The sequence below is a fragment of the Bubalus kerabau genome, chromosome 1 (genome assembly GCF_029407905.1).
Source record: "Bubalus kerabau isolate K-KA32 ecotype Philippines breed swamp buffalo chromosome 1, PCC_UOA_SB_1v2, whole genome shotgun sequence".
Taxonomy (NCBI): Eukaryota; Metazoa; Chordata; class Mammalia; order Artiodactyla; family Bovidae; genus Bubalus; species Bubalus kerabau.
In genome coordinates, this window is record NC_073624.1 from 66,768,643 (window position 1) to 66,792,118 (window position 23,476).

General features: G+C 40.8%; 1 protein-coding gene across 2 annotated transcripts in view; it reads left to right on the forward strand.

The window, feature by feature from the left end:
* OS9 (OS9 endoplasmic reticulum lectin) overlaps positions 1-23,476 on the forward strand; it is a 34,700-nt gene that overhangs the window by 1,362 nt on the left and 9,862 nt on the right. For both annotated transcript variants that reach the window (XM_055578720.1, XM_055578729.1), the window contains exons 3-5: positions 307-370; positions 501-577; positions 762-860. In XM_055578720.1, coding sequence (XP_055434695.1) covers positions 307-370; positions 501-577; positions 762-860 — 240 coding nt within the window. The remainder of the gene's footprint in view (positions 1-306; positions 371-500; positions 578-761; positions 861-23,476) is intronic.

A 23,476-nucleotide genomic window follows, 5' to 3' on the forward strand; every position in this document is an offset into this window, starting at 1 on the left:
TCAGGATATCATGATTTTTTATCTTTATGGACAACAAAGAAGGATTAAAAAAATATTTACAAAGAAAAAAATTTTTTAAAATATTTAGAAAGAGAAGAGTAGTAAACCAACTAGGCTGTAGAGGTCTCTCTCCAATTTATGGAAGACAAACAGCCCTCCTCACCAAGAACCTGGAGGATTAAGAATAAGGAGGAGATGAGAAGTAAATCAGTGGTTATGTGTTTTGGGGCCAGGAGAGATTTTGGTTCCAAGAAGAGATGTCTGCATTCCATCCCCCCTGACAGTTCTTTTTTCTTTTATTGTCAGACCAAGGACTGGTGGACATATGAATTCTGTTATGGACGCCACATCCAGCAGTACCATATGGAAGGTGAGTTCCACCTATGTTTTCCCTAAGCCCTCAGAAACCTGTCATGGAAGGTGACCTGCCTCCCCAGTTCCCTTCCCTCCCAGTCCTCTGAGAACAGGGTAACCATGCTTCACTGTTCTCTTTCTTGCAGATTCAGAGATCAAAGGTGAAGTCCTCTATCTCGGCTACTACCAATCGGCCTTCGACTGGGATGATGAAACAGCAAAGGTGGCAGGAGTGTGGGACCGGGAGAGAAAGGGGTCTGGGCTGCAGACTGAGAGCCCTGTCGAGAAGGGGAGGGTCAGGATTAACTGACGTGTTTCTCTGGGCTTCGTCTTAGGAGAGAGTGCTCTTTTTTTTCCTCCTTGCTGTCTTTCTCACACCCCTCCCTCATGCCTGGTGTCCTCCCCAGGCCTCCAAGCAGCATCGCCTGAAACGCTACCACAGCCAGACCTATGGCAATGGGTCCAAGTGCGACCTCAACGGGAGGCCCCGGGAGGCTGAAGTTCGGGTGAGTCTTGGGAGAGGGAAGTTGACACTCTGACAGTGACAACTCAGAGTCTAAGGGAAGAGGGCAGGATTGTGTGGTATAGTCAAGAGTGTCTCTACCAGGCCCTAGACCCTGAGTTTAAGACTCATATTTCCAGCTTTGCGTCACTGCCTCAATTTTCACAAGCACTTCTGTTTTTTTTTAATTGGTGTGTAATTGCTTTACAATGTTGTATTAGGTTCTGCTCTACAACAACATGAATCAGCTATATGTGTACATACTTGCCCCACTCTTGAGCCTCCTGTGTCCCCGCCCCACATCCCACTCCTCTAGATGATCACAGCCCCGAACTGAGCTCCCTGTGCTATACAGGAGCTTCCTACTAGCTACCTGCTTTACATGGAAGTGTATACATGTCAGTGCTACTCGGTTAATTCATCCCACCTACTCCTTACCCCACTGTGCCCGGAAGTCCACTCTCTGTGTCTGCATCTCTATTCCTGCCCTGCAAATAGGTTCATCAGTACCATTTTTCTAGATTCCATATATACACATTAATATATTTGTTTTTCTCTTTCTGACTTCACTCTATATAACAGAATCTAGGTTCATCCACATCACTACAAATGACCCAGTTTTGTTCCTTTTTATGGCTAATGTTCCATTGTATATATGTGCCACATCTTCTTTATCTCTTCTTCTGTTGATGAGCGTTTAGGTTGCTTCCATGTCCTGGCTATTGTAAATAGCGCTGCACTGAACACTGGGGTACATATGTCTTTCTGAATTGTGGTTTTCTCAGGGTGTATACCCGGTGGTGGGATTGCTGCATCATATGGTAGTTTGAGTTTTTTAAGGAAGCTCTGTACTGTTCTCCGGGCTTCCCAGGTGGTGCTAGTGGTAAAGAACCTGTCTGCCGATGAAGGAGATGTAAGAGACTTGGATTCCATCCCTGGGTTGGGAAGATCCCCTGGAGGAGGACATGGCAACCCAGTCCAGTATTCTTGCATGGAAAATTCCATAGATAGAGGAGCCTGGTGGGCTACAGTCCATGGGGTCACAGAGTCAGGCATGACTGAAGCGACTTAACACACACGTACACTGTTCTCCAGAGTGGTTATATCAATTTCCATTCCCACCAACCAACCACACTTTTATCTGTGTTTCTCCTTTCTGTCATCTAAGCTGAACACCTGAGTTTCATTACTAACTCTTCTTCACTTTGTCCTCCTTTCTTCACTTACTGACTCTGCAGTGAGGTCATGCTGGTGTCGGTATGAGGCTCTGCTCTGGAGATGCAGTGGGGCAGACATGCAGCCCCTACCCTCCTGGACTGCAGGTGGGAGAGGAAGGCAGAGGTTAAAGGATCACAAAAATGAGCCTGTGATTACAAGCTGAGAAGTGATGTAGAGGAAAGGAATCAGAGTCGATAACGAAGCTCCTTCATTCTACTTCTGCATTTCTCTCCTATGCTTCATACCTTCATCTCTCACCTGCATCATCTCCAACAGCCTCTTAACAAAGTTTCCTGATGTCATGGTACTTAAAGGAATTCAGGCAGGCAGCTGTCTGGTAGGCCAAGTTCCTCAGGTGATTCTAATGTGTATTCACAAACATATACACCTGTAGAGAGCCAGGACACACGAGTTCTCTTTCTGCAATACAGATTTGCATGTGCAGTTGTGTGGTGGTAAGTGTGGGACACTAGGATCACCCAGTTAGGGTGGGGTGGTGGAGGGGGGAGCCCAGGTGTAATGTCTGCCAATATCCATGGTATAAATATCCCCACCATGGCCAAATTAATATCACTGTGATGTCAGTCATCGTGCAGCATTCCTGAAAACTTACCTGTTGGCTCTTGTGAACTGGCCTGAGTTGGCTCTAACACACCACTCTGAGCAAGTGTCACTTTTCTACTGAGTTCTGGAAAGCCTTCAATAATTCTACCCGGCACAAAGGATAAGACCCAAATACTTCAGAGCAGACTGGGGTGGTAGCAGCAGAGAAGGAGGGAAGCAGCCAGATTCTGGATAGATTTTGAAGATAGAGCCAATAAGAGTTGTTGAAGGATTGGATGTGACAGGGAGTCTACGATGATTCCAGGGCCTTTAGCTTGAGCAGCTGGAAAAATGGAATTGTCATTTAGTTAAGTGCGAGGGAACGGGTGTGGAGGAGGAAAGTAGGCTGGTTTTGGACATACGAAGGTCAAAATGCCTAGTAGATAGCCCAGTGGTGATGGGCAGTTGGTAGTTGGCGCTCTAATTCTGGAATTCCAGGACAGGGTCTGGGTTAGAGATATAAAATCTTACAGCGTTTCTGTCCCATTGCTCTTCTTCCTGCCCTTTGATTTTTTGTTGTTGTTTGTTTTTTAAAAACTATTTTTTTATCTGGCTGCACTGGATCTTAGTTGGGGCATGTGGGATCTAGTTTTCCCAACCGGGGATTGAACCCAGGCCCCCAGCATTGGGAGCACAGAGTCTTGTCACTGGATCACCAGGGAAGTCCCTCTTCCTGTCTTTTGAACCATTGGGTCTGTTTCCTCTGCCCAGAGATCTCTGAATGGCTGTCTCCATCCTCTCATCCTCCATCCTCCACCTCCACAGGGACATCTGACATAGGCACACAGACACACACACCCTTCTGCCTTCATCCTGGTAAACTCCTATGGTGTTTTATATTCTTCAAAGCATGTGTCGTTTCCTGAAATTAGCTTATTGTTTGGGTTTAATTTCTTTGTCTATCCCCACTAGAATAAGCTCCAGGAAGTCAGGGACAATATCTGACTGTCTTATTTTCTGCTGTATCCTCAGTGTCTTCCACAGTGCCTGGCACCAAGTAGATGCCCAGAGATTATTCACTGAATGAATGGAATGAATGATGAACCATTTCAAATGTCACTGTATTTTCTGTGACATTTCTTGGCTAGCCCAGAAAGTTCATTGTGTTCTTTCAGTGCTCCATATATCAGTACATCCGCGTCCACACATATCCACGTCTTAGCCAGTTTGGGCTGCTATAACAAACTACCACAGGCTAGGTAGCTTATAAACAACAGAAAAATTTATTTCTCAAGTTCTGGAAGCTGGAAGTCTGAGACTGGGGTGCCATTGAGGTTGGGTGAGGACCCTCTTCCAGTCACAGACTTCTTGTATCCTCACAAAGGAGCTCTGTGGGGTCTCTTGCATAAGAGTATTAATCCCATTCATGAGGGCTCCATCCTCATGAGCTAAGCATCTCTGACAGGACCCTCTCCTGATACCATCACAGTGGGCATGAGGATTTCAACCTACAAATTTTAGGGAGACACAGACATTCAGACGACAACAATCCACAGCACCCACACACATATATAATCTATTATAGCACTTACTTCATTGTATTCTATATATTTCTTTACTTGTTTGTGTGTTCAGTAACACTGAGAACTGAAGGCAAAGACTTCGTTTTCCTCATAGCTACTGACAATGTGCCCTGTGCCAAGCACTATGATAGACAGCTGGAGAGGAAATGCTGACTGAGAGGCCTAGTCCTGCTGTCAGGAGACAGACATACAAACAGCCACAGCACACAGGCAGACTCCGATGGATGAGATATTTTTCATAGGGGAACATACAATGAAAGAACTAACCCAGGTCAAGGAGATACCTCTGGGGAAGGTGACCTTTGAACTGGCAGTAGAAGGATGAGTTAGTCCAGCCACTGTAGAGCAGTGGGAAGGAGAGGGTGTTCCCAGGTGGAAGGCACATGGAATTCAAAAGGCCTGAAGATGGGACGGATTGATAGCTGTGCACTGACTGGAGGGAACTACGGGAGGTGAGGCTGGGCAGTCGCTAGGGGACAGGTCACACATCACGCTAAGCTCTGCAGCTGTGTTGAGGAGTTTGGACAATCTGAGAAATGAGGGGAAACCAAGGAAGTATTGGGTTGGCCAAAAAGTTCATTCAGGTTTTCCCATAAGCTGTCCTAGGAAAAACCTGAATGAACTTTTTGCCAGCCCGATCTTTTGAGCAGATGCTGACAAATTCAGTGTTGGTTTTGAAGGCTCGCTCTTGCGCAGTTCAATTCAGTCGCTCAGTCATGTTGGACTCTTTGCAGCCCCATGAACCGCAGCATGCCAGCCCTCCCTGTCCATCACCAACTCTCAGAGTCTACCCAAACCCATGTCCACTGACTCGGTGATGCCATCCAACCATCTCATCCTCTGTTGTCCCCTTCTCCTCCTGCCCTCAATCTTTCCCAACATCAGGGTCTTTCCAAATGAGTCAGCTCTTCACATCAGGTGGCCAAAGTACTGGAGTTTCAGCTTCAACATCAGTCCCTCCAATGAACACCCAGGACTGATCTTTAAAATGGACTGGTTGGATATCCTTGCAGTCCAAGGGATTCTCAAGAGTTTTCTCCAACACCACATTTCAAAAGCATCAATTCTTCAGCGCTCAGCTTCTTTATAGTCCAACTCTCACATCCATATTTGACTACTGGAAAAACCATAACCTTGACTAGACGGAGCTTTGTTGATAAAGTGATGTCTCTGCTTTTTAATATGCTGTCTAGGTTGGTCATAACTTTCCTTCCAGGGAGCAAGTGTCTTTTAATTTCATGGCTGCAGTCACCATCTGCAGTGATTTTGGAGCCCCCAAAAATAAAGTCAGCCACTGTTTCCCCACCTATTTCCCATGAAGTGATGGGACTGGATGCCATGATCAGAGTTTTCTGAACATTGAGCTTTAAGCCAACTTTTTCACACTCCTCTTTCACTTTCATCAAGAGGCTCTTTAGTTCTTCTTTGCTTTCGGCGATAAGGGTGGTGTCATCTGCATATCTGAGGTTATTGATATTTCTCCCGGCAATCTTGATTCCAACTCGTGCTTCTTCCAGTCCAGCGTTTCTCATGATGTACTCTGCATATAAGTTAAATAAGCAGGGTGACAATATACAGCCTTGACGTACTCCTTTTCCTATTTGGAACCAGTCTGTTGTTCCATGTCCAGTTCTAACTGTTGCTTCCTGAACCTGCATACAGGTTTCTCAAGAGGCAGGTCAGGTGGTCTGGTATTCCCATTTCTTTTAGAATTTTCCACAGTTTATTGTGATCCACACAGTCAAAGGCTTTGGCATAATCAATAAAGCAGAAATAGATGTTTTTCTGGAACTCTCTTGCTTTTTCGATGATTGAGCAGATGTTGGCAATTTGATCTCTGGCTCCTCTGCCTTTTCTAAAACCAGCTTGAACATCTGGAAGTTCATGGTTCACATATTGCTAAAGGCTAGCTTGGAGAATTTTGAGCATTACTTTACTAGAATGTGAGATGAGTGCAATTGTGCGGTAGTTGGAGCATTCTTAGGCATTGCCTTTCTTTGGGACTGGAATGAAAACTGACCTTTTCCAGTCCTGTAGCCACTGCTGAGTTTTCCAAATTTGCTGACATATTGAGTGCAGCACTTTGACACCATCATCTTTTAGGATTTGAAATAGCTCAACTGGAATTGATAGTATCACTTCCACTAGCTTTGTTCGTGGTGATGCTTCCTAAGACCCACTTGACTTCACATTCCAGGATATCTGGCTCTAGGTGAGTGTGAGTGATCACACCATCATGATTATCTCGGTCGTGAAGATCTTTTTTGTACAGTTCTTCTGTGTATTCTTGCCACCTCTTCTTAATATCTTCTGCTTCTGTTATGTCCATACCATTTCTGTCCTTTATTGTGCCTACCTTTGCATGAAATGTTCCCTTGGTATCTCTAATTTTCTTGAGGAGATCTCTAGTCTTTCCCATTCTATTGTTTTCCTCTATTTCTTTGCATTGATTGCTGAGGAAGGCTTTCTTATCTCTCCTTGCTATTCTTTGGAACTCTGCATTCAAATGGGCATATCTTTACTTTTCTCCTTTGCTTTTGGCTTCTCTTCTTTTCACAGCTATTTGTAAGCCTTCTTCAGATAGCCATTTTGCTTTTTTGCATTTCGTTTTCTTGGGGATGGTCTTGATCCCTGTCTCCTGTACAATGTCATGAACCTCTGTCCATAGTTCATCCGACACTCTATCAGATCTAGCCCCTTAAATCTATTTCTCACTTCCACTGTATAGTCATAAGGGATTTGATTTAGGTCATACCTGAATGGTCTAGTGGTTTTCCCCACTTTCTTCAATTTCAGTCTGAATTTGGCAATAAGGAGTTCTTGATCTGAGCCACAGTCAGCTCTCGGTCTTGTTTTTGCTGACTGTATAGAGCTTCTCCATCTTTGGCTGCAAAGAATATAATCAGTCTGATTTTGGTGTTGACCATCTGGTGATGTCCATGTGTAGAGTCTTCTCTTGTGTTGTTGGAAGAGGGTGTTTGCTATGACCAGTGCATTTTCTTGGCAGAACTCTATTAGCCTTTCCCCTTCTTCATTCTGTACTCAAGGACAAATTTGCCTGTTACTCCTTTCTTGACTTCCTACTTTTGCATTCCAGTCCCCTATATGAAAAGGACATTCTTTTTGGGGTGTTATTTCTAGAAGGTCTTATAGTTGTTCATAGAACCATTCAACTTCAGCTTCTTCAGCATTACTGCTCAGGGCATAGACTTGGATTACCATGATACTGAATGGTTTGCCTTGGAAACGAACAAAGATCTTTCTGTTGTTTTTGAGATCGCATCCAAGTACTGCATTTCAGACTCTTTTGTTGACTATGATGGCTACTCCATTTCTTCTAAGGGATTCCTGCCCGCAGTAGTAGATATAATGGTCATCTGAGTTAAATTCAGCCATTCCAGTCTATCTTAGTTCACTGATTCCTAGAATATCGATGTTCTCTGGCTGGAGCGAATCAAATGATTGGGAGACCAGTGAGGAGGTGGTCGCGGTGATCCAGGTGAGAAAACAAGGTGGCCCAGGGATGAAGACATTTGAATTATTGGAGAGATTCAAGGGGCAAAATTAACAGTGAGATTCCCAGGTCTCTGGCTTGAGCAACTGGATAGATGGTGGTTTCCGTCCCCAAGATGGGTATAGTGGGAAGAGCAGTAGGTTTGGTAAGGGAAAATGTTGGTTTGGGTTTTGAATAGGATGATTGTAGTGGCTATAGACATCCATGTATATATATGAGGAGGCTGTGGGATCTCTGGGTTCACAGCTCAGGAGAGAGATCTAAATTGAACCCAGAGTGTTCGGAGCCATCAACCTACTGGTTATAATTGAAGCTGTGGTATGGATTAAATCCTGCCCAAAGAGACAGGCTATTGTGAGAAAAGTGGAACAAAGCTCAAGGAAGCCATCATTGAAGGCCTGGGCAGAAGGGGTCTCTGCCAAGAAGGGGCCAGAAAGGAGACTGCGGTGACATAGAACATAGAAAGGACATGTCTCGAGAAGGAACTGGCCTGTGGTGTTGGTTGCGTCTGAACCTTCAAGGAAGTGGAGCTTATGATTGCTTGTGAGCAATCATAGGAACTGTTATTTTAATAAAAGCGACACACAAACATGGAAATAAAAATTCAGATGGTAGGGAGGGGACCCAGATGAAGATTGGTAAGTGCTCTGTTCGCAGCCTCCCCTGGCCAGTCCTCGGTTGGACTTGGTGCCAGAGGTCATTGGCGGTTTCCTGCAGAGCAGTTTCAGGGGGCTGGTGAAGCTGAGGTGTTGAGCACCGCGGTGAGGAAGTGGAAGTCTTTGAAGAAGTCTGGACTTGAAGGGGACGGGTGTGGGCTTGGGAAGGTGGGACTTTGTGCTTGTTGTTCCACGTGTTAAGGTAGGAGCAAGTTTACATGCTGGGTGGACTTAGTAGAAAGGAGAGTAGGTTGAGGTATAGGAGAAGGAATGAGAGCAGAACGTGGGCAGAGCTGGGATCTGAGTAGGGAACTGTTACTGTAACTAGAACAAAAAACGTATTTTCTGGGGAGTCTGGAGGTTTTGGTGGCAGAAAATTGATGGTATTCCTATCTGCCTGCTTCTCATTTTCAGCTTTTGATGGGCCCCCAAGTTAATAGCTTTAGTGACTGAGTGAATCCCCCACTCCAGGGCTGGCCTGGTGATGTTCCATCTTCCAGGTGCCTCCTTGGTGGGAGCAGTGTGCACAGAATTTGGTAAAAGTGCATTTTCTATGGAGTTTAGAAACAGTGGGTTAGCCATCTGGAATTAAATAAAGTTGGATCCCTATCTCAATTCTTATATTAAATAGGATTTCAGAGAGATCTAAAATTTTTTTCCACTAAAATGGTTAATTATGAAACATTTCAGACATACAGGAAATAATGTCATAGAGAAGTTAAACAGATGTTTAACATTTCGCCGTATTTGCTTCAGATCTGTTCTTTTTTTTTTTTTAAATAAAAGGAATAAAATGCTAATGATATAGTTAAAGCCCACCATCTCATTTCTTCGTCTTGTCTCCAGAAACAACCAGAACCATCTCTGTGGTTGCTTTGTACTTTTATTAGTGCTACACACATCCCAGGCAACATGTATAGTTTTGTGTTTTAAAGTTATGCATCAGCATAGTTCTGCTTTTTCACTAATGGAGGTATTTACCATTCTGTGGTGTGATGTGGAGATCCAGTTCAATGATTTTAATGGCTGCATTGTGTTTCATTGTTTACTTATCCATTCCTCTATTGAGGAACAGTTGGATTTCAACTCTACTTCCCTTACACACAGTGCTCCTATGTAGACCACATTGTGAATGGGGAAGAGTTCCTCCAGGGAAATACCTACTAGAATCACCGGGTTATAGGGAATGCAGATTTTATTGGTGAATTTGGTGCATTGCCCATTTTTTCAATGTCTTTTTAACATAAAGGCATTCTTCATTTATTTTTAATTATTGTTTTTTAAGTTATAGTAAAACAGACATTAAAAGTTGCCATTTTAACAATTTAAAGTGTACAATGCAGTAGCAGTAAGCACATTAACAATGTTGAATAACTGTTACCACTAATTACTATTTCATTAACACCTTCATTTTGTTGTTGTTTTTCTTCACTAAGTCATGTCTGACTCTTTGTGACCCCATGGACTGTAGCACACCAAGCTTCTCTGTCTTCCACTATCTCCCAGAATTTGCTCAAATTCATGTCCATTGAGTCAGTGTTGCCATCCAACCACTTCATTCTCTGTCGCCCACTTCTCCTGCCCTCAATCTTTCCCAGCATTAGGGTCTTTTCCAGTGAGTCAGCTCTCCTCATCAGGTGGCCAAAGAATTGGAGCTTCAGTTTCAGCAACAGTCATCCCAGTGAATATTCAGGGTTGATTTCCTTTAGGACTGACTGGTTTGATCTTGCAGTCCAAGAGATTCTCAAGAGTCTTCTCCAGCACCATGATTTGGAAGCATCAATTCTTTGGTGTTGAGCCTTCTTTATGGTCCAACTCTCACATCCATACATGACTGCTGGAAAAACCATAGCTTTGACTATCCAGGCCTTTGTTGGCAAAGTGACGTCTCTGCTTTTTAAGACACTGGCAAGGTTTGTCATAGCTTTTCTTCCAAGGAGCAAACGTCTTTTAATTTCATGGCTGCAGTCACTGTCCGCAGTGAAAATCTGTCACTGCTTCCATTTTCTCCCCCATCTGTTTGCCATGAAGCAATGAGACTGGATGCCATGGTCTTAGTTTTTTTTAATGTTGAGTTTCAAGCCAGCTCTTTCACTGTCCTATTTCACCCTTAGCTCTTGTTCACTTTCTGCTGTTAGAATGCTGTCATCTGCATATCTGACATTGTTGATATTTCTCCCAGCAATCTTGATTCTAGCTTATGATTCATCCAACCCAGCATTTTGCATGATGTACTCTGCATATAAGTTAAATAAGCAAGGTGACAATATACAGCCTTGTACTCCTTTCCCAGGTAAGACCCAGTCAGTTGTCCTATGTCTGGTTCTAACTATTGCTTCTTGACCCACATACAGGTTTCTCAGGAGACAGGTACGGTGGTCTGGTATTCCCATCTCTTTAAGAGTTTTCCACACTTTGTTGTGATCCATGCAGTGAAAGGCTTTAGTGTAGTCATTGAAGCAGAGCAGATATTTTTATGGAACTCCCTTGCTTTCTCCATGACCCAGCAAATGTTGGCAATTTGATCTCTGGTTCCCCTGCCTCTTCAAAACCCAGCTTATACTTCTGTAAACTCTTGGTTCACATACTGCTGAAGCCTAGATTGAAGGATTTGGAGCATATGCTAGCATATGAAATGAGCACAACTGTATGGTAGTTAGAACATTCTTTGGCATTGCCCTTCTTTAGGATTGGAATGAAAACTGACCTTTTCCAGTCCTGTGTTCACTGCTGAGTTTTCCAAATTTGCTAACATACTGAGTGCAGCACTTCAACAGCATCATCTTTTAGGATTTGAAATAACTGAAGTGCTGTCACCTCCACTAGCTTTGTTCATAGTGATGCTTCCTAAGACCCTCTTGACTTCGCAGTCTGGAATGTCTGGCTCTAGGTAAGTGACCATATCATCATGGTTATCCGGGTCATTAAGATCTTTTTCATATAGTTCTTCTGTGTATTCTTGCCACGTCTTCTTAATCTCTTCTGCCTCTATTAGGTCCTTACCATTTCTGTCTTTTATTGTGCCTGTCCTTGCATAAAATGTTCCCTTGATATCTACAATTTTCTTGAAGAGATCTCTAGTTATTCCCATTCTATTTCTATTTCTATATTTTTCCTCTATTTCTTTGCACTGTTCATTTAAGAAGGCCTTCTTATGTCTCCTTGCTATTCTCTGGAAGTCTGCATTCAGTTCACTTCAGTTCAGTCACTCAGTTGTGTCCAACTCTTGGCAACCCCGTGGACTGCAGCACCCCAGGCTTCCCTGTCCATCACCAGCTCCTGGAGTTTACCCAAACTCATGTCCATCGAGTTGGTGATGCCATCTAACCGTCTCATCCTCTGTCGACCCCTTCTCCTCCTGCCCTCAATCTTTCCCAGCATCAGGGTCTTTTCAAATGAGTCAGTTCTTTGCATCAAGTGGCCAAAGTATTGGAGTTTCAGCTTCAGCATCAGTCCTTCTAATGAACACTCAGGACTGATCTCCTTTAGGATGGACTGGTTAGATCTCCTTGCAGTCCAAGGGACTCTCAAGAGTTTTCTCCAACACCACAGTTCAAAAGCATCAATTCTTTGGCGCTCAGCTTTCTTCACAGTCCAACTCTCACATCAATACATGACTACTGGAAAAACCATAGCCTTGACTAGATGGACTTTTGTTGGCAAAGTAATGTCTCTGCTTTTGAATATGCTATCTAGGTTGGTCATAACTGTCCTTCCAAGGAGTAAGCGTCTTTTAATTTCATGGCTGCAGTCACCATCTGCAGTGATTTTGGAGCTCCAAAAAATAAAGTCTGACACTGTTTCCACTGTTTCCCCATCTATTTTCCATGAAGTGATGGGACCGGATGCCATGATCTTAGTTTTCTGAATGTTGAGCTTTAAGCCAACTTTTTCACTCTCCTCTTTCACTTTCATCAAGAGGCTCTTTAATTCTTCTTCACTTTCTGCCCTAAGGGTGGTGTCATCTGCATATCTGAGATTATTGATATTTCTCCCAGCAATCTTGATTCCAGCTTGTGCTTCATCCAGCCCAGCATTTCTCATGATATACTCTGCATATAAGTTAAATAAGCAGGGTGACAATATACAGCTTTGAGGTACTCCTTTTCCTATTTGGAACCAGTCTGTTGTTCCATGTCCAGTTCTAACTGTTGTTTCCTGACCTGCATACAGATTTCTCAAGAGGCTGGTCAGGTGATCTGGTATTCCCTTCTCCTGAAGAATTTTCCACAGTTTATTGTGATCCACACAGTCAAAGGCTTTGGCATAGTCAATAAAGCAGAAATAGATGTTTTTCTGGAACTCTCTTGCTTTTTCCATGATCCAGTGGATGTTAGCAATTTGATCTCTGGTTCCTTTGCCTTTTCTAAAACTTTTCTTGAACATCTGGAAGTTCACGGTTCACATATTGCTGTAGCCTGGCTTGGAGAATTTTGAGCATTACTTTACTAGTGTGTGAGATGAGTACAACTGTGTGGTAGTTTGAACATTCTTTGACATTGCCTTTCTTTGGGATTGGAATGAAAACTGACCTTTTCCAGTCCTGTGGCCACTGCTGAATTTTCCAAATTTGCTGACATATTGAGTGCAGCACTTTCACAGCATCATCTTTCAGGATTTGAAATAGCTCAACTGGAATTCCATCACCTCCACTAGCTTTGTTCATAGTAATGTTTCCTAATGCCCTCTTGACTTCACATTCTAGGATGTCTGGTTCTAGGTGAGTGATGACAGCATTGTGGTTATCTGGGTCATTAAGATCTTTTTTGTACAGTTCTTCTGTGTATTCTGGAACTTCCCTGGTGGCTCAGATGGTAAAGCATCTGCCTACTATGCGGGAGACCCAGGTTCAGTCCCTAGGTTGGGAAGATATCCTGGAGAAGGAAATGGCAACCCACTCCAGTATTCTTGCCTGGAAAATCCCATGGAAGGAGGAGCCTGGTAGGTTACAGTCCATGGGGCCGCAAAGAGTCAGACACGACTAAGCAACTTCACTTTCACTCTGTGTATTCTTGCCACCTCTTCTTAATATCTTCTGCTTCTGTTAGCTCCATACCATTTCTGTCCTTTATTGTGCCCATCTTTGCATGACATGCTCCCTTGGTATCTCTCTAATTTTCTTGGAGAGATCTCTAGTCTTTCCCGTTCTATTGTTTTCCTCTATTCTTTGCACTGATCGTTGAGGAAGGCTTTCTCATCTCGCCTTGATAGACTTTTTTTTTTTTTAATATAAATTTATTTGTTTTAATTGGAGGCTAATTACTTCACAATATTGTATTGGTTAGTCTTTGGAACTCTACATTCAAATGGGTATATCTTTCCTTTTCTGTTTTGTTTTTTGCTTCTCTTCTTTTCACAGCTATTTATCTGCATTCAGTTCAGTATAAATTTCCCTTTCTCCCTTACCTTTTGCTTTTCTTCTTTCCTCAGCTGTTTGTAAAGCCTCCTCAGACAACCACTTTGCTTTCTTGCATTTCTTTTTCTTTGGGATGGTTTTGGTCACCACCTCCTGTACAATATTGCAAACCTCTGTCCATAGTTCTTCAGGCATTCTGTCTATCAGATGTAATCCCTTGAATCTATTAGTCACTTCCACTGTAAAATCATAAGGGACTTGATTTAGGTCGTACCTCAATGGCCTAGTGGTTTTCCCTATTTTCTTCAATTTAAGCCTGAATTTTGCAATAAGGAGCTCATGATATGAGCCACAGTCAGCTCCAGGTTTTGTTTTTGCTGACTGTATAGAGCTTCTCCGTCTTTGGCTGCAAAGAACATAATCAGTCTGATTTCAGTATTGACCATCTGGTGATGTCCATGTGTCAAGTCTTCTTTTGTGTTGTTGGAAAAGGGTATTTGCTGTGACCAGCATGTTCTCTTGACAAAACACTGTTAGCTTTAACCCTGCTTCACTTTGTACTCCAACGCCAAACTTGCCTGTTATTCTGGGTATCTCTTAACTTCCTTTTGCATTCCAATCCCCTATGATGAAAAAGACATCTTTTTTGGTGTTGGTTCTAGAAGGTGTGGTAGGTCTTAGAACCAGTCAACTTTATTTTCTTTTGCATCAATGTTTGGTGCATAGGCTTGAATTACTGTGATGTTGAATGGTTTGCCTTGGAAATGAACCGAGATTATTCTGTTGTTTTTAAGACCACACCCAAGTACTGCATCTTGGACTCTTGTTGATTATGAGGACTACTCCAGTTCTTCTAAGGAATTCCTCCCCACAGTAGTTAGTAGATACAGTAGTCCTCTGTATCTTCAGAATTAAATTCTCCCATTCCTGTCCATTTTAGTTCACTGATACCTAAGACATCAATGCTCAATTTTGCTATCTCCTGCTAGACCACTTCCAGTTTACCTTGATTCATGAACCTAACATACCAGATTCCTATGCACTATTGTTATTTACAGCATCAGATTTGACTCTCACCACCAGACACATCCACAGCTGAATGTCATTCCCACTTTGGTCCAGCTGCTTCATTCTTTCTGGAGCTATTGGTAATTGCCCTCTGCTCTTCCCCAGTAGCATATTGGATACCTTCCAACCTAAGGGAGGGCTCTTCTTCCGATGTTATATCTTTCTGCCTTTTCATACTGTCCATGAGGTTCTCCAGGCAAGAATACTGGAATGAGTTGCCATTTCCTTCTCTAGTGGACCACATTTTGTCAGAACTCTTCACTATGACCTGTGCCCTTGGGTGGCCCTGCATGGATTGGCTCATGGCGTCTCCAAGTTACACAGGCCCCTTCGCTATGACGAGGCAGTGATCTGTGAAGGGGAACATCATTATTTTACATTTCCTTCTGTTCTCTTTCTGACTTCTTGGATATTTTTCACACTTAGAAAATTTTATATTTAATTTTTGAATAGGTATGAATTTTCATAGCTCTAATATAGAAATGCTTTACAAAGTATACAGAGGAAAGTCTTAACACACTTTCCCCTCATCACTGTTTCTATCCCTGTAGAAAGGTAACCATGGTTAGCTTCTTTTTTTACACTCAGAGATATTTTTTTTGCTCTTATTCTTAAAAAATTTAAAAAAATTTTAATTGGAATGTAATTGCTTTATAATGTTGTGTTAGTTCTGCTGTGAAACAAAGTGAATCAGCTATATGTGCATATACATCCCCTCCCTCTTAAGCCTCCCTCGCAACCCCCCCAAATTTTTTAATTAAAATATAGTTGATTATGAATTATGTAAATTATAGTGAACAGTATAATGATTCACAATTTTTAAAGGTTATACGCCATTTATAGTTATTATAAAATATTGTCTCTATTCCCTGTGTTGTTCAGTATATCCTGTGGTTTATTTATACATTATAGTTTGTACCTCTTAATCCTCTGCCCCTGTATTGCTCACCCTTTCATCTCCTCGCTGATAACCACCGGTTTGTTCTCTGTACCTGTGATTTGACATTAAGTTATGTATCGATTTTCTAATGTTAAACCAATTTTGCTTTCCTGAGATGCATCTAGTTTTTAAAATATCTTTTTAAAAATACTATTAGTTAGTTATTTTTGGATGCACTGGGTCTTTGTTGCTGCATGCTGGCTTTTTTCTAGTTTCAACGAGTTGGGGCTACGCTCTAGTTGTGGTACAGGCCCAGTGGCCCCAAGGCAGGTGGAATCTTCCCGGACCAGAATCAAACCCCTGTCCCTGTGTTAGTAGGTGGATTCTCAACCACTGGACCACCGGGGAAGTTCATATGTATTATCTTTGAGTATCCTTTTTTTATCTTGTTGGACTCAGTTTGTGATGTTTTTAAGGATCTTGTATGTATCTCCTGAGAGAGACTTGACCTTAGTTTTTCCTTCTAGTACTGTCCTTATGCTTTAGACAAGGTTATGCTAGCTTCAAAAAATCAGTTTAAAAATGTTCACTTTTTCTATATTCTGAAGATTGTGTAAGATTGTAATATTTTATTTTTACATGTTTGCTGGAATTCACCTGGAAAATCATCTTGGTCTAGGTTTTCTTTGTAGGAAGGTTTTTACTTATGATTCATTTATTTTAGTAGTTTTAGGAATATTCGAAGTTTTTTTATTTCTACTTGGGTCAGTTTTAGTATATTTTCTAGGAATCTGTCTAGTTTGTCTCATTTTTCCCATTTCTTGGTATAAAGGTGCTTATTTCCTTCTAATCTCTGTCAGTTCAGTTCAGTTCAGTCACTCAGTTGTGTCCAACTCTTTGTGACCCCATGAACCGCAGCACACCAGGCCTCCCTGTCCATCACCAGTTCCCGGAGTCTACCCAAACCCATGTCCACTGACTTGGTGATGCCATCCAACCATCTCATCCTCCGTTGTCCCCTTCTCCTCCTGCCCTCAATTTTTCCCAGCATCAGGGTCTTTTCAAATAAGTCAGCTCTTCGCGTCAGGTGGCCAAAGTATTGGAGTTTCAGCCTCAGCATCAGTCCTTCCAATGAACACCCAGGACTGATCTCCTTTAGAATGGACTGGTTGGATCTCCTTGCAGTCCAAGGGACTCTCAAGAGTTTTCTCCAACACCACAGTTCAAAAGCATCAATTCTTCGGCGCTCAGCTTTCTTTATAGTCCAACTCTCACATCCATACATGACCGCTGAAAAAACCATAGCCTTGACTAGATGGACCTTTGTTGACAAAGTAATGTCTCTGCTTTTTAATATGCTATCTAGGTTGGTCATAACTTTCCTTCCAAGGAGCAAGTGTCTTTTAATTACATGGCTGCAGTCACCATCTGCAGTGATTTTGGAGCCCCAAAAAATAAAGTCAGCCACTGTTTCCACTGTTTCCCCATCTATTTGCCATGAAGTGTCGGGACCTGATGCCATGATCTTAGTTTTCTGAATGTTGAGCTTTAAGCCAACTTTTTTAACTCTCCTCTTTCACTTTCATCAAGAGACTCCTTAGTTCTTCACTTTCTTCCATAAGGGTGGTGTCATCTGCATATCTGAGGTTATTGATATTTCTCCCAGCAATCTTGATTCCAACTTGTGCTTCCTCCAGCCCAGCATTTCTCATGATATACTCTGCATATCAGTTAAATAAGCAGGGTGACAATATACAGCCTTGATGTACTCCTTTTCCCATTTGGAACCAGTCTGTTGTTCCATGTCCAGTTCTAACTCTTGTAGCATCTGTAATTAGATTCCTCTTTTCAGGTTATTCCTCTTGCATGTAATTCCATCCTCAGAGTACATCAGATAATTCACACAGGTGTAAAATCCTAAAAATGCAGTGAGGGTGGGAAGACCTTCTCCCCAGAAGTCACATCTTAGTGCACACCAGAGAGTTCACACAGGAGAGAAACCCTATGAGTGTGGTGAATGTGGGAAGGCTTTTACTCAAAATTCAGCTCTTGGAGTACACCTGAGAATTCACACATAGAAGAAACCTTATGAATATATGAATGTGGAAAACCTTTGTCCATAAAACAGCTATATTAGAGTATATCACACCACAATGCATACCATAGGGAAAACCCTGGAGTGTAATGAGTTTGGAAAATGCTAAAGGAAGTATGGGGCTTCCCAAGTGGCTCAGTGGTAAAGAATCCACCTGCTAAGCAGGAGATGCAGATTCAGTCCCTGGGTGGGGAAGAGCCCCTGGAAAAGTAAGTGGCAGAATCCCATGGACAGAGGAGCCTGGCAGGCAACAGTCCATAGGGTCTCAAAGAGTTGGACATGACTAAGTGACTAAACAGCACCCACAGGTTTTGTTACTGGTCAGTCTCGAGAGGCTGGTCAGTTTTATTTTCCAAGAACTAATTTCAGCTCTGTTGAGCTTCTGTATCATATTTGTTTTCCACTGTATTTATTTCCAGGCTAATCGTTCTTTTCCTTCCTTCTACTTTTTTCAGCTTTTATTTGCTTTTTCCCCCCCTAATTTCTTGAGTACTTAACTCATTTCCAGCTTTTCCTCTTTTACATCTCTTATAAATTTCTCTCCAGTTACTACTACAAATATGTCATGGTTTTCTGAGACTATTTTAAGTTTTTTTAATCTAATTTTCAAATTGATAATACTCTCCCATAACTCAAAACCCAGAAAGTATAAAGGTGTGTGATAAAAATTTTCCCTCCCAAACTTATCTCCCACCTGCTCATTTCCCATCATGCCCTCCCCCACTGCCCAGTAACCCTGCTCTTATTATTCTGTCGTCTTCCAGCCTTTCTTTGTGTGTTTAAAAGCAGTTGTGATTAGAGATTCTTTTTTCCTGTTTCCCCCTTTTTTTTAAACATACAATGCACAGTATGTTAAACATACTTTGTACCACCTTATTTTTATACATCTTGACAATAATTCTTAGCGATCTTTCAGGGCAGTACATCTAGAACTTCATTCTTTGTTTTCATGTTTGCATAATATCCATTGTATGAATGTTCTATCATTTGGTCACCATTACTGTATGCTTAAAATCATTTCCCTCCTACTTTTTGTCATTACAGAAGATAATTCTATTATACATATGTATACATGTAACTATATCTTGAAAGTATAATTGCTGGGTGCAGGTGATATATATTTAAAGATTGTCTGTAAAAACTTTCTGTTACAGAAAATGAAAAACATAAAAACAGAATTATCCAGTGACCTCCCCCTGTATCATTTGGCTTCAACCAATATGGCCAGTCTCATTTCATCTATCCCCTTGCCCACCTCCATGCACTATACTTCCACTCCCAGCTTATTTGGAAGCAGATTACAGGCATTTCATACTTAAATATTTCTGTGTTATCCCTAAAAGACTAGAGCTCTTTTAAAAATATAACCACAGTACTATATCACACTAGAAAAATTAACCACAATTTCTTATCACCAAATATTCAACCATTTCAAGTTTCCCTGATTATCTTTTATATATATATATATATATATATATATATATATATATATATATCATAGTTACATAGACTTTCCTGGTTATGCCATTAAATTTGAGTCCTTTCAAATCTGGTGAGGCTGGTACAGTACAGTGTATGTCAGAGTCTATGAATGATTCTTTGTGTTTGAAAAGAACATGTCCTCTACTGTGAGGCACGATGTTTTCTGTATGTCTTTTAGGTCATGCTGTTCAAATCTTTTGTATCCTTACTGATCTGTCTCCCACTATGATTATGGATTTGTCTGTTTTTACTTATTATTCTTTCAATTTGTTCGTCATTATTCTGTCAGCTGTTGCTTTTTGTATCTTGGGGCTACGTATCAATGTATTCAGCAAATGTTTATTAAGTGCTTCTGTGTGCCAGGAACTGTTCTAGTTGCTAGAGATATTTCAAGAGAACACGAGACAAAAATGCCTCATCTCACTGAGAGAGACAGACAAGGAAAATAAAGAATTACACACAATTTAAATTATTATTCCTCATAAATTGAATGTTTTAACATTATGAATTGACCTTTATCTTAGTAATTTTTTGACTTTAAGTCTCTGGTGTGATAATATTCAGCTGTAACGGCTTTCACTGAGTTATGTTTACTGATTTTTTTCATCCTTTTGTTTTTACCTTTTCTATATTCTTATGTTTCCAAATAGCACGTACTTGTATTTAAAACATTTTTAGCCATTTATATGTGTGTGAGCGTGTATATATTTGGACTTATGTCTAACATTTTATTTTATGCTTTCCTTTGTTCCACTTTTTCTCTCCTTCCTTGCTTTTGGTTTGTTTTATCTTAATGATGCCACTTTTCTCTCATCTCAGTGGGAAGTTTTGCTCTCTCTCTTTTTTAAAATAACACATTTATGGAGATATAAGTCACATAGCACACAATTCAGGGTGTATTTCAGTGGTTTTTTCATGTATTCAGAGGTGCAGCCATCAGCACAATCAATTGTAGACCACTGTCATCACCCTGAAAGAAATCCTCTACCCTTGGGCAGTTACTTTCTATTCTGCCTCCACTGCCCACCCCATCCACCTCTCCAGACAACCTCTCATCTTTCACCCTGTGGATGTAATGTGTATAATGTGACCTTTTGTGTCTGGCTTCTTTCATTTATCATGTGTTCAAGAGCCATCTGTGTGTAGTATGTACCAGTACTGCTTTACATTTTATTACCAAATAATATTCCACATTCTATCTATTCTTTCATCAGTTGGTGAACACTTGGGTTGTTTGCACTTTTTGGCTATTATGAAGAATGGTGCTTTTAACATATGTGAACAGGTTTTTGTGTGGTTTTTTTCTTTTGGTATATACCAAGGAATAGAATTGCTGGATCATATGGTAATTCTATATTAAATTGCCAGACTTTAATATTTTTAGATTGCCAGACTTTCATTAAATTCTATATTTAATTGCCAGACTTTTTCTGAAACAGTCCCATTGTTTTATTATATAATCCCACAAGTAGTGGGTGAGAGTTTGAATTTCTCCACATCCTCATCAGCACTTGTTTTTCATCTTTTTAAAAATTAATTAATTAATTTTGTTTTATTTTGGGCCACCCTGGGTCTTCTTAGCAGTGTGTGGTCTCCTCATTGAGGTGGCTTCTCTTGTAGTGGGCTTCAGGAGTTGCAGGATGTGGGCTCAGTTATTGTGGCTGTTGGATTCTAGATTGCTGGGTCAGTAGTTGTGGTTTAGTTGCTCCTCGGCATGTGGGATCTTCCCAGACCAGGGACTGAACCTATGTCCTCTGCATTGGCAGGTGGATTCTTAACCTCTAGACCACCAGTGAAGCCCTGTTTTTCATCTTTTTGACTGTAGCCTTCCTAGTGAGTATGAAGTGGCATCTCATTGTAGTTTTGATTTGCATTTCCTGATGGTTACAGTGTGGAGCAACTTTTCATAGGCATATTAGCAATTTGTCTTTTTTCTTTAGAGAAATGTCTATTCAGATCTTTTGCCCATTTGAAAATTGCATTGTCATTTTATTATTGAGTTGTAAAATTTCTTTATATATTCTAGATACAAGTTCCTTTTCAGATATTTGATTTGCAAATATTTTCTCCCATTCTGTGAATTGTCATTTCACATTCTTGATGGTGTCCTTTACAACACAAAGGCCTTTAATTTTGATGGATTCCAATTAATCTTTTTTTTCCTTGTTACTTGTGCTCTTGATATTGTACCTAACAAATCATTGCCTCATTTAAGGCCAAGAAGACTTACACTTATGTTTCCTTCTAAGAGTTTTATAATTTTACCTTTAGGTCTTTGATCCAATGGGAGTTAATTTTTATGTACGGTATGAAGTAGGAATCAAACTTCATTGTCTTGCTTGTAGATATCCTTTTGACTTAGCATCATTTGTTGAAAAGACAATTCCCATTGGATGATCTTGGTAACCTTATTGAAAGATGATAATAGTAAAGGTTAATTTCTGGACTCAATTCTGTTTCATTGGTCTGTATACTTATGTTAGTACCACAATGTCTTGATACTGTAGCTTTGTAGCAAGCTTTGAAATCTATAAGTACGATTTGAAATCCAATCCTGTTCTTCAAGATTGTTTTGGCTATGTGGAGTTCCTTGAATTTTCATGTGAATTTTAGGAACATAAGTTCTGCAAAGAAGGCACCTGGAATTTTGATGGCGATTGCAATTAAATCTATTGCCATCTTCACAATATTAAGTCTTATAATCTATGAACTTGGATATCTTTGTAGTTTTGGGGTTTTTTGTTTTGTTTGTTTTTTTTTTTTGCCTTTGAAATAATGGATGTTAAAGAATAGTTAGCTATTGTTTTTATATTACATTTTAAATTTATTTTTTAAATGGAAGCATTGTTGGTTTATGGAATTCCCTGGTCTCATAGAATGAGTTGGGAGGTGTTCCCTCTTCTATTTTTTGTGTTTTGGGTTTTTTTTATTTATTTTAAAAAATTATTTATTTTTGGCTGCACTGAGTCTTTGTTGCTGTGCATGGACTTTCTCTAGTTGTGGAGAGCAGAAGCTCCCCTCTAGTTTCAGTGCCCGGGCTTCTCTTGTTGCAGAACATCAACTCTAGAGCTCAGTCTCAGGAGTCGTGTCACACAGGCTTAGTTGCCCCACGGCATGTGGAATTTTCCTGGACCAGGAATCGAACCCATGTCCCCATTTGCAGGCGGATTCTTAACCACTGGACCACCAGGGAAGGTGGTTTATCTGTTTGTCTATCTATGCCAGGCATAGATAGGATCTTCTAGTTGCAGCACGCAGGATGTTTAGTTGTGGCAAGCAGACTCTTACTCGCGGCATGTGGGGTCTATTTCCTTGACCACAGATCAAGCCTGTGCCCCCTGCATTGGAAGAACAAGTCACTGGACCACCAGGGAAGCCCCTCCTCTTCTATTTTTTTTTTTTTTTGAAGAGTTTGAGACCAGCTGGAATTTTTGTTTTAAATGTTTGGTAAAATTCGTCAGTAGACCCATTTGACCCAAGCGTCCCTGTGTGGGTAGTTGTTTTTAATTACTAACCTCTTTAATTGTTACTGGTCTATTTGAATAGATTTTTTCTTCTTGAGTCAGTTTTGGTATTGTGTGTCCTTCTAGAAATCCGTCCTGATTTCATCTGAGTTATCTGATTTGTTGGCATATAGGTGACCATAGTATTCCTTTACAATCCTTTTTACATCTGTAAGGTTGGTAGTAATGTTCATTCTTTCATTTTGAATTGTACCAACTTGAGTCTTCTCTTTTTCCCTTGATCAGTCTAACTAAAGTTTTGTTACTTTTATCGATCTTTTCAAAAATCAACTTTTAGTTTATTTTCTCTATGATTTTTCTGTTCTCTTATTTCATTCATTTCTGTTCTCATCTGTATTATGTATTTCCCTCTGCTTACTTTGGGTTTAGTTTGCTTTTCCTTTTCTAGTTTCAAAGTGGAAGTTCAGGTTATGGATTTGATCTGTTTCTTCTTTTTTATACTTTACAGGTAAAAATTTTCTTCTAAGCACTGCTTTAGCTGCATCTATAAGTTCTGATATATTATGTCTTCATTGTGTTTTCATTCATCTCAGTATTTTCTAATTTTCTTGTTATTTCTTTGAGCCATTGGTTACTTAGGAGTGTATTGATTTCTACACATTTATGAGTTCCCCAGATTTCTTTGTTATTATTTTTTAACATAAATTTAATTGGAGGCTAATTACTTTACAATAGAGTATTGGTTTTGCCATACATTGACA